A 12256-nucleotide genomic window follows, 5' to 3' on the forward strand; every position below is an offset into this window, starting at 1 on the left:
TTCCCCCGCTAGTTAGTACAAATTGTAATTTATAACAGGTCTTTTGATGGTTTAAACAGGGATGTCAAACTCCTTTCCTCGGGGGCTGAATCCCGACATGTTTTCCAAGTTTCCCTCGTTAAACACACCTGATTCAATTAATCAGGCTCCTGCAGAACGTGAGGATGAACTGGTCATTTGAATCAGGTCTGTTTAACGAGGGAAACATGGAAAACATGTAGGGATTCGGCCCCCGAGGAAAGGATTGATACTTTTGATTTCAAATCAAAAGTAATCTTAGCTAACCCGCCGATAGTCTCAACGACACTGCCACTGGTCTATTCCAAAAGAAACATCTGTAATAGAAATCCACTAGCATTAGCGCGCTAACAAACGTGCACGGCAGGTGTAGCAAGACGTGGGGGGGAATACGTTAGCGTTTATTAGCCGCTCCCTCAGCGTGCTGCAAATTGCCTTGTTTGCTCGGCACAAGCACACAAACAGATGCCGTCCTCCGCGCTCGGGCTAATTCTCGGGGTCTCGTGGTATTTAGCAAGAGGGGCCCCGGCCGGCGACGGCATCAGACGAGACGCGTTAATGTCGCCGGCGCTATTCCGGAGGCGACAACGGGGTATCACGGAGCGCGCTGTGATTTATGCAAAAGAATAAGACCTTGTCTCTTCGCGTAAGGCCAACAAAGTGGCGGGCCGCTCTCTGCAATTTCACTCTTATTAGGAGAATCTGCATTTAGGAGGTACCAATGCTATCAGTCGAAATTAATCTGCTTTGACTGACTCCTAATGCGAGCGAAGTCAAAGAGTAATTATTGTCTGGATGGCTGTGCACCCGCCTCATCATCATCATCATCGCCTGCCCTCTCCGACGGGGGGCTCTCGCGTGAATCCCTCTACGAGCGACTGGTTCGGCCGCGTACGTCGGGGCGTGTCATTTAGCACACCATCACCGAGTCTTGATTAGCCCGCCCTGTATTATTGTGATTAACGTCTACCCGGCCGACAGCTGTCCACTTGTCAGCGGCGATACTGCTGGAGATGGCTGCTACAAATTATAAAATAAAATAAACACACTAATAATGAACCGTAAGTAAACATTGCATCTGAAATAATAGCAAAAGATACGATTCACACAGCTGTGCTTATTTACTTCCTGGTTGTAGAAAAATCACAAGAGGGCATTTTAAGGATCGGTGGTTGGTATTGGCGGTCTTTATGATACCTGATCCATTGAAATAAGGCACCGATATCAGGTTGTTGATTTGACACCCCCCCCCCCCATTTTTGGAGAGGATAGAGTCATTGTTATGTCTAAAAAACTCTGCATTCATTATAATTACTCGTCAAAACCGTGACCCCCCCCCCCCCCCTTGCGTGCATTGGAGTCAGTTTTGATTACAAAGTAAATGCCGGCGCATCAGACAAGGAGTGTGTACGGGGAGGAGGGGTGGAGCCATGCACGCTGATATGCGTTCTATCAGAATGATTTATGCAAATTATGCACATTATTCCCGCAGGAATGTCTCTTCGGAAAAGTGCCAGGATAAATTGCCGGAAATTAGCCATAAAATTCACCGTGCGGGGTGCGCGGGGTGGGGTGCGAGGTGAAGGCCGACGAGCAGCCAAGGACACGGGACCGCCGCGGTTCCGCTTGGCCTGGCCCGCCTTCCCCCGTGCTTGGCATTAATGGCTGTTAAAGCCCCGCGACCACGACGCTACAACGGAGCCGCCGCTAGCCAGCTAAGCTAGGATACACTAAACCACGACCGGCCTTTCATACTACGTTCAGGTAAAATTGTAAAAAAAAAACTGCGATTGGTTTTGTAAAATGCAGAAAGAAATATTTTACAGATTGAAAAAGGCGCCAAAAACATCTGGTGGCATCTGTAAAGCTAAGTATGAATTCATTTTAATCTTGCAGGGGATGTCGCAGCTAGAAGATAAAGCTACTTATTGTTTAATAGCTAAATACAGTTTAACACGTTCCATGACCATACATGGAAACGAATAATCTGACGGCTAAAACAAAGAATGACTAAAATGGTTCTCGTGTTCTATGAGCACTTATTTGTCTTTTTTTATTTGTCCTTTCACAGCGTTATCGACCTTGTCCGTAACGCGTCTTAATCTGGAGATTACATTCTAATCAAAAACGTGTCGGGCGATCAGTTGATGAGCACTTTTGAACATGTAAACAAGACCCCGTCGGCGTCATAACATCACACGGCCTCGGATACGTTGCGGCTCTCTGCTCGCTATTGGTCAGGCCACGTGTGTGTGTGCGCGTGTATGTGTGTGAGCACGTCCCACTGTTATTGTGTCATCATCGTGTCTTTATTTCAACGCGGAGGTTGGAGTTAATGAACATCACAGACAGGAGATGAAATCCACCTCGCTTCAGCATTAATGAACTCTGAGCAGGTTGCCATCTGCATATTGATCAGGCAATGTGACACGCGTGCCCCCCCCCCTCCCCTTCCCCCACGCTCCCTACTCATGCTCCTGTACATAGTCGGACTAAGCAATTCTTTTTTTTTTTAACAACTTTTTATGGTGTTTTTGTTTTCCCCCACTCCAACGTGTTGTTTTTGACCTCACAAATGACTGCTTTGACCCGTTTTAATCCTGCCGCAATAAAAGCACATCCGATTACGGTACAAAGAGTAAATAAGGAGGAGGGGATTAGGGGATTTTAATCTGATTAATATGGCTGCAGATGGAATATTCTGACATGTTATCCAACAATTGTATTTCCCACGAAGCATTATCGTACCCCCCCAACCGAGATAAACACCATATGTTTACCTGACCTCACATATTAATAAATTAGTCACTCATTATGAAAACACATTTGGACTGATAACTACATCAATTGTCTTGAACGGGTACATAAATGATGGCGACGCTAAAGTGAGCCACCCAAAGTTAACGAGATGTGGCTAATTAAAGGCCCGTCTGCATCACAAAAATAGTATGATAGAAAGTAAAATGGGTATAAATAGTCTACACACCCCTCTTGAAGTGCCAGGTATTCCTGATGGGAGTGATTTAAGCAGCAATTTAGAAGTCTAAAATAAAGTTCTGGTGATCTAGTAGGCTTTTCCTGACATCTTGTTCACATGATAGCAGAAGCTATAGAAGCGTCAAGCGGAAATATGAATACCCGATCAAAAGACGGCCGCGTATTGAACCCAAGCAACATGTATTCGCTTGACTTGTGTTTTTATGAGGTAACACAATGTACGCCTATCACTTTGTTGTCATGCGATGACTTAGTGCTCAGTGTGACTGATTTGGCACCTGAACCATGCCATCACGTATTTCTGTTGATCATATATCTTTGGATTGCTATTTTCCCCGCTGCCACGCAGCCAGAATGTCCCTCATCACTGATAGGATGTTTCAATTTCATGCGCTTGTGTAGATTCAGACTTTATCAGCATTTTTGCCTTTACCAATAGGATAAAGTAAATTGGACATTTTTATGGTGGGTATAAAAAAAAAGCGCTTAGTTTGGGTAACTTGTGTTGTCTATTGAGTTTTATTATCAGGCCAACAAACATTTTTGTAATGTAATCATAATTTAATCTAATTTGCGGTTCTTTTGTTTGTTTCGTTAATACAAACACAGCAGTATAAAATATGTGCTGCTTGAAAGAAGGAAAAAAAGAACATTTCCGGAAGGTGAATAGTTTTATACTAAACCTTAAAAAGTTTTTTAAAAATAACTTAAATAAAACTTGTGTTGTAAATTAAATCGTGAATTACTTTTTTTCTTGTAATGTACAAAACAACTTAAATCTGGGAAATCCGCAATTTTTCCTCATAATATTGTGACTTTACTCATCCTTCAGATAATTTTTTTTCGCACTAGGTCTCGGGCACTTATGTTGGGTATTGGCCTTTATTTTATCAGGCTTGTTTTCCAAAATATGTCCATGTCAGTTTTGCTTACAAGCGTTTGTAAAAATTTGTTATTAAGTTTTATTTTACTGCATTAAAGTCAAGTATTATTTTTCTTACAGTCATATGAATTGTGCTTTTTTTTCTTAGGAATAAAACCTCTGCCTTGTTTTTAGGCCTTCCTACTTGTTCAGGGCCAAACGGAATCTGCTACCAACACACACACATACACACACACACACACACACACACTCACACTCACACACATACAAAAATGCATTTATGCGAATGAAGTAACACACAAGCGCACTCACACAAATTCACACTTATGACTCCAGCTCTCTCCCCGAGGGAATCAATTGTCGCTTCCGGGCTAATATGAATATTGCTACGGGTTATTAAACGCTTCTGTCATTTTAAAATGTCTATTTTTTTTAACGTTTGAGTAATAATGTGTGTTATTTTTAGTTTGATTAAAAAAATCTTGTTTTCCCAAAGGAAGATGAGGGAGCATGACAGGATGAAGTGGGACACAGCGGTGGGCTCTCATGTCCAAAGTGCTCATCATAAACACAAAGCCCCTTTTTGTTAACACAATTATGCCACATTCGTGAGAATAAGATTTTGAAATCAGCACATTTACACTTGGTTCCTGTTATCAATTCTCTGTCTGGTCCTGAAATTGTTTTTTCCGATCATCTCTTTTTTTCCCCCTTCCCTCAGCAAAAATATTTTTTTCATTTCCAAACAATTTGAAGAATTTAAAAATGTTGTTTTCTAAAGCCAAATAAATCAATGAATCGATTTTTAGAAACAAATTCCACGTTAAATAACCTGTTTACTCTATCTTGAGGCAAGGAATGAACATTTGGCTCTTGTCTGCTGTTCAAAATATTTTAATAAATCTTTTTCCCAACACTCAGATACATACAAACGGGCCCTCTGCTCATAGAATAACTCGAGTCTATCTACACAACCCGACCTGACAACCGTCTGATCTATTAAAATGTAACAAATTAAAAAAAAGACCAGCAAGTGCATTGGACATGAATAAATTACCCCCCCTCCCAAAAAAAGACACATTGAATAGTTTTCACAGTGTCTCTGCAACATAATAAACATAAACATCAGACTGAATTGTAACATTCCACAGAGAAAACAAAATTTCAAAAAGGGGGAAGCTGCAGGTTCGATCCCCCTCAAAAGTGGGGTAAAAAGTTGTCAGGTCCCTGCCAAAAAAAATAAAAAAAATCTCCACGTAGAGGTCCGATGTAGTCATTCACGCCAGCACTTAAAGGACGACTTTATGTACACGATCAAGTATTGACTGTAAATATTAGAAAAGTGTCGGTATGGAGTCTCTAACCTTTGTCCGGGCCGGGTTAAGGCTTGTCAGTGCACTGTTTGCACAGACTGGACGCGGCCGTGTTGAAAAGGGCGCACTTGTTGGGGCAGGAGGACGTAGCTGCGGCAGCTGCCGCGGCGGCCAACCCGGCTGCAGTGGAGGGGAAGGCGGGGTAGCCGGGTGGCGGCGGAGGCGGCGGCTCGTAGGTGCCAAGGCCGGGCGGCGCTGCCAACGCGGTCGTGCCCGGGATGGCCGCCGCGGAGATGGCCTGGCCCTGGTTGAGGTAGGCCACCAGCCGGCGCATCTCCTCCAGCGCCTGCGCCTGCATGAGGATGTAGTTCTTGGCCAGTAGCAGAGTGGCGATCTTGGAGAGTTTACGCACGGACGGGCTGTGCGCGTAAGGGATGACGCCGCGGAGCTCGTCCAGCGCGTCGTTCAGGTCGTGCATGCGCCTCCGCTCGCGGGCGTTGATGTTGAGCCGCAACATCTTCTGCTCTTTGCTCTTCTTGCCGCCCTCTGGTTTACCCTTGCGGTCGGCCAGCAACAGCATGTCGCTGCATGAGCGGCCGTCGCTGTCGTCGTCCAGACTCTGCTCGCCCCCGCTGCTCTCCGCCGCCGCTGCGGCCGCGGACGCGTTCTCGCCGTACTTGACGCACAGCGAGCCGGTGGGCAAACCCAGAGCCGCCGCCCGCACCCCGGCCAGTCCTCCCGGCTGCATGGGGTCCGCGTCGCCACGTTCGAAGCAGCCCATGCCCGGCGACGATTGGCGCTCGCGGGTCGGCAGCTCCGCGCCACCCCGGTACGGATCGTGCATCTTCTTGCTCGACACGGCGCTCAGAGTTTTGTGGAAGATGTCGCCGCTCAAGTTGAGCCTCCGGTCCATGGCGCGCCTCGGTGGGAGGGGAAGGGGGGTAACTCTTGACAACACGTCTCGCCCTGGCGTTGCCCTCTGCGAGTTTGACGCTGTCACACTTGTCAGCGGAGATGCTGAGGAAGAGGAGGAGACTCTCGCGCTCTTGCGCCTTCTCTTCCTTCCTCTCCCTCTCTCGTCCTCGTTTGTTCATTATTATCCGGAGGCGGGTTATTAAAAAGGATCCGTCCATTGGGACCCCCCACCCCTGCCACCCCACCTACGAAGGCATCTTAACGTTTTAATTAACGCCACTTACACACTTGAGCCCTTCGGATGTTGTTTTCAAGCCACACATCATTCCGACTATAAAACTTGATGTTCGCGCTGAAACACCCACCAAAATCAAGCAAACAAACAATGCGTTTTTGATTTCTATTAACGTGGGGTTCAAAATCTACATCCCAGCGTGTGTTTGTAGACTTTTCTATTGTTACGCTTAACTCAGTATTCCCACGACGCGATTGTACTAAAAACACACCCGTGCTTCTTCTGCCATCTTGTGGACTGTAACGTTTCCTACAACTCATCTGGATTGAGATGATAAATGAATAGAACGATAAATATGGAACCCTTGCTCCGTTGTGAAAGGTAAGCTATGATTTTAGACTGTCCCTGTCCACCATTAACGGGACTTAAAAACTGTAAAACTCAGTTGGAGGGGAACATTTTTGAAAAAGCATGTACACCCCCTGAGTGGAATGCATCTGTTTAACATTAATCACATTCAAAATCAAGTTAAATAGCCACCTCTGATTAAACTCAAATGAAGTTGAAATGTTCTAGTTGGCTTTTCCTGACTTTCTTTTCCTCGCGGCCTCAGAGTGGCTCTTCTTGTATGGAGAGTAATCGCGCCTCCTAGCGGTGACAAGCGGTTTCAAACATTTTGCCAATGAACAGTCGGGCTTTTGTCAAGGAAGTAGGACGTCTTTGTTTGACAATCTCTGTATTTGGGGAAGAAGAAGCGGTAGCTCGCATATGTTACGTGTGTTATGATGCTGACCTTGGAACAGATTAATTTATTGTGGGGGGGGGGGGGCGCTTTCAAGCTACATTGAAGTCGACCCTGGTATGAGGTCACATTGAGTAAATTTGCGTCATGTCAAGCTAATGTATATTCATGTTCGCTGGCTGTCCAGCCGCCGCGCCGTCCTCATTACCAAAGTGCTGACAGACTGAGGCCATAATGGGCGCCGCACCGCGCCCCGGCCCCATCTTGTCTCATTAGGCCGAGTCGATTGGCCATGAAGGTGTTCCCGAGACTTCCTCTGTTCACATCGTAACTCCTTCGCTGCTATCAAGCCACTATCCCTTGCAAGATTTGGACTTTTCACCGCAAAATTAGAGTTGATTCAAACCGCTCTATACCCCTCCCCAGGTCCGCCCCTTGAGGTTATGTCAATTTTCATAATAAAAATTTAATCTTAGCACAATTATCTCAATTTGTCTTTCAAAATGTTACTGTATAGCATTCGTTTTGTATTTTTGGCACAAACACTATAACTCTAGCTCTCAATTTCTTTAAAAATGTGAGTTGTAGGCACTACTTTTGTCCACACGGGAGCGCCATACTCACATTCTCATTCATTCTGTAGTATCTCTTGACAGTTTTCGTGCTGTAATGTAGTGACTAGGGGTGTAAATCGCGGGTTTTGTCACGATACGATATCATATCGAAACAAAGAGTCTCGATACGATATTTGCCGATATCTTAAAGCCTGCTGTGATTCATTCACGATACATCACGATATAGTGCTCTACGATCGATATAGAACAATATCCTGATTTATAACAATTCATACGCAAAATCAACAAGGTACTGCAAACTCTTTATTTAGGAAATTACAAGAGTATTGTAGTATACAAAGTGCTTATTTTAACACTGAACTTTATCAAATTCCTATATTTTTTCTCATATAAGTAAGTAAAGAAAAATGAATATTCTTTCTTTTTTTGTAATACCATTAACTTTAAAGTGCATTACTGAACTATTTAATTACAAAACAAAAATAAGTTCTTTATAATGAATGTAGTAAACATTACACCTTGACCATATGTTCTAATCCAAATGTCTTCTTGGACACTAGCCATAGCACCAGCCCAGGAGCCGCGTAGTTGTCGGCTCCCCTTTCACGTGCCTGCTCTGCTCACAGCACAACACGCCGCGCACTGCTCCCGGAAAGAGGAAGCAAGCAACAATGAACTGGATTTCAAAATAAAGTCGCGTCTAATGTCCGAGGTCAAAAACAGGCGATATAGATCGATGTTTACGTTTAGCATCGATGCCAACAAATCGTAGAGCATTATATTGATTGAATCGTAACACCCCTAGTAGTGACGTCTCAAAATTGTTTAGTTTGTTGTAATGAACACTTCCTGCCACAGAATAGCGCTATAGACTTACTGTAGGAAAATGCACTTCCCCGCCTGAGACCTGGACAGTTTTTTTTACACGGGGCAAAACTATCATATTGCGTCATTGTGACGCAGCATCATAAAATCCCTTTATTTGATATTCTTGTAACGTTTCTGCTATTCGTAGTTTCCCACCCCCCATCCTCTTAATGGTTTGGATTTTAATTGAAGTGTAATTGTTTTCCCTCAGACACCATGTTCTGCTATGTCTGTTGATTGTTTTCTTAATTGAAGGAAATAAACAGAAAATTAGTTGAGGGAAGACGTGATTGGATGAACTTTCCCTGCACACATTAATTAAGGGAGGGGTCATTGCTTATAATGGGGATGGGGAACTTTTTTTAATTGACTAAATTATGAATTCTTGTCTAAATCTGATGCAAGGTCAATTATTGTTGTTTGAGCTTTTTTTTAGTTTTAGAATTGCACCACAGGGCACATCAAATGCAGTAGGGCCCAATATACCGTCCATGAGCCATTGGTTGGCTTTCTTAAATTAACACGAAGAACCAACATGCACGTGTGTGCTTGCTTTCTTTTTGAAAAAAAATCTAATAATATTGCATTTTTTACTTAAATATTATATTGTGCTTCATTTTCCCTTGAAAGAAAAATAATTCACGTAATATTACACATTGAAATGCAATTTCTTTTCCTCTTATTTCTGGCTTTAACCTAACATTCAGTTAATTTTTGCAACATTCTGATTCATATCTTTCGCCTCCAAATTATATAATTGTATTCAGCTATTTCAAAATCGCAGAAAATATTTAGCTCTAACATTGCGACTTTATTCTCGTAATCCTTTTTGTAACTTTTTATTTGGGTGTGCTCCTCACTTCCCCTTTTGAAGACCCCCTGAATGCTGCAATGCCTGGTATTGCCACCAGGTAGCGCGCTGAGACCAAATCATGTCAGACCCTTTTTTCCCCTCCACGACTTTATTTTACCACATATTTAAGCGTCACTTAAATTAATTTACACACCCTGGATTTAAATTTGCATATCACTGCGAATTTCTAATGACTCGTTAATTTAAAGGCAATTACTTTTTTCAAAACGACAAAACTATTATAGTATTGCGTGTGTTAAATTCTTGCAATACATGCTAAATAAGATTTCTTAACGTATGTGGAACGCTGAGTTGCGTTGCAATATGAGCATAAATGAGTGGAGAGTGTCGGCATTTATGCTGAGTGAAACAAAAGGCTCAAATTTCAGCACCACATATAACGGACAGCTCCCTTTCCACACAACGCGCGCACACCCACAGGAAAAAAAACTGCTTTTTAAACATATTTATTTGAATTAGACGGTACAAGACATGAATAAATTCCGATAGAAGACCAGGAGGATCATCTCTTGGCATTCACCGCGTGCCTTAATTGTAAGACATTAAATCAAGGTCCGCTGTGAACACGGAGAGACGCAACCCGCAGACCGGATGTGTGTGTGTGTGTGTGTGTGTGTGTGTGTGTGTGTGTGTGTGTGTGTGTGTGTGTGTGTGTGTGTGTGTGTGTGTGTGTGTGCGCGCGTGTGTGCGCGCGCGCACGATCCTCTTGCTGCATTCCATTCGACAGGGACTCTAATCCAAAAATGCATAAATCTTGCTGCTTGAATCCTAGAAGAAAATGTCGAAGAAAAAGATCCGTTCAAAGTGTAAAAGTCCAGCCTCTTCAGGTTGCAACTAGAGGGGGAAAAAAACAAAAGCAAGGACAACAAAATCAACACACACACAAAAGAATCTTGGTCTCGTCCAGATGCGAATCGTGTTGAACTCCTTTTTCCTTTCTGACTTTGGGATTAAATCGCCACTCTTCGGCTAAACAAATGAGGCATCTGCCTTCAGCGCAAGAGAGGATTGGGATAATGGGAGGAGGAGAGAATGAAGACTTTGGTGGTGGTGGTTTTATGGGGGGGGATGACGTCACTAGGCAAACAGATGTTCTCTATATTACCCAGCATCCACCAGCTATCACCCCTGTGTCCTTGAAATTCTAAAATGACGACGAGGATGGACGTCCCCCCCCAGAGTCGCGTGTGCGTGCGTGCGTGTGAAGTGTGCGCGAGCGTGAGCGTCCGGGTGCATCTGAATGTGAGCGTGCGTGTCAGCCCCCCACCAAAAAAATGCCCGTGTGCCTGTTACGCAACATTGCTCTATTCCACCAGGGGAAAAAAGCACACAAGCACGCACTAATAGTTAACGCCTCACTCGTGCGCATGCGCAATCTTGCTGCATTCCCCCCCCCCACATATAATTTGTTTTTGTCATTTAAATTTTAAATTTGAAAAATGTATACTTTTTTTATTAAAGCAGTAGAGGCATCTGCTTCGGCTTAATGTCTCATAACTAGTAAATGTGAAAAAAAAACAGTACGTAATGGTAATGCGTTTGTGCGTGCGTGCGTGCGCGTGTGGAGGGCGGGCAGGGAGGGGGGGGGTGCACAAACAAAGGGCAACGCCATTTTAAGACGTCCACTTGAGAACCGGGGGAGGCTTGAGCAAGTGGCAGAAGGGGGGGGCGGGCATCTCGTCCCATCGTATAGCCGCTCTCCCTTCACCTGCTCCCGGCTGTGTTCTCCGCTCTCTCCCGCCCTCCCCCCGCCCCGTCCGGAGTTCCTCCGCTACGAAGCTCCCTTTATCTTGATCGTCCTTCCACATTTATCGGCGTCATCGCTACGAAGCCAACCGGCTCTATTTGTGCTATCGTACCGCAATAACAATGGCAAGTGCAGCACATGCGCACCGCGATGGCTTGGCTTGGCTCGGCATAAAAGCGGCAAACGATGATGCGAATACTCACCAAAGCGGCGTCGGCGCGTTATCCGTCCGTTTGCACCAGTGTTACGAGCATTACTGCAGGCTAAAATATGTATTCCCGGCGGTGTATATTGAAGCTCCCGGTGAGCGCGAGAGCAGTGCTGCAAAGCATGGCTGCTGCCTGAAAGAGGGCAGGTCGTCGTGTGCATCCCAATGAGTGCTCCCTCCCTCCCTCCTCCTCCTCTTCCTCTTCCCTCCCTCCATTAGTGTCTCTCTATCTCCCTCTCTTTCGTCACAGTCACCCTCACACAATGCACACCGCGCGTTTTATTTGATGTCCCCTTATTTTTTTATATATGTGTTTTAGTGCAGTCTGGTAATTATGAATTATGCAGGGACTGGTTGCAATTAATCATCTTTAAAAGCTTCCAGGGCTCCATTAATGGGCTGCACTTGATCGCATCGTATGCAAATTGTAGCACACACACACACAAAATCAGGTACTACTATAGTTGCAGTTTACACTGTGGAGTCCAAGAGCAGTACCGCAGGTGTAATTTATAAATTTTCTTTTAAAAAAAAAGCCGTTACACTGTCTATTGCTACTCAGTTGTCGTTCATCAGTATAAACATACAGTAAAAGAATTACGCGTTAACTTAAGGCTAACATACAATGGGACTTTTCATAGCTGCATGAGCTAACAATTAGCATATATCCGGCACTGTTATTAACATTTTAAACAACAAATATCTGAACACAAACTGCAGCGATACATGTAGACAGACAATATACAACAGTACTCAGGCATGTATTCTTTATCCTCTGCAAACTGATGGGATAAGTCTGAATCGATTGCATCCCTCCAGTACGTGTTTTAGGCCACGCCCCCACATCTCCTTATTTGGGCATTGTTCTTTTTTTCCACTTCC

At 44.3% G+C, this 12256-nt stretch overlaps 1 protein-coding gene and 1 long non-coding RNA gene across 2 annotated transcripts; both read right to left on the reverse strand.

Moving 5' to 3' along the window:
- Positions 1 to 4776: 4776 nt before the first annotated feature.
- On the reverse strand, positions 4777 to 6293 carry bhlhe22 (basic helix-loop-helix family, member e22). The gene has a single exon (XM_037280341.1). The coding sequence runs from the start codon at positions 6122 to 6124 to the stop codon at positions 5279 to 5281; it is 846 nt and encodes a 281-aa protein (XP_037136236.1). The 5' UTR covers positions 6125 to 6293; the 3' UTR covers positions 4777 to 5278.
- A 3556-nt stretch (positions 6294 to 9849) lies between these two features.
- Positions 9850 to 11829, reverse strand: LOC119139564. The gene is made up of 2 exons (XR_005101373.1): positions 11370 to 11829; positions 9850 to 10253 (listed from the first exon to the last, which is right to left on the reverse strand). It is a non-coding gene; the product is annotated as an uncharacterized LOC119139564 (long non-coding RNA).
- Between the last annotated feature and the right edge of the window lie 427 nt (positions 11830 to 12256).

This window comes from Syngnathus acus, chromosome 20 (genome assembly GCF_901709675.1).
Source record: "Syngnathus acus chromosome 20, fSynAcu1.2, whole genome shotgun sequence".
Taxonomy (NCBI): Eukaryota; Metazoa; Chordata; class Actinopteri; order Syngnathiformes; family Syngnathidae; genus Syngnathus; species Syngnathus acus.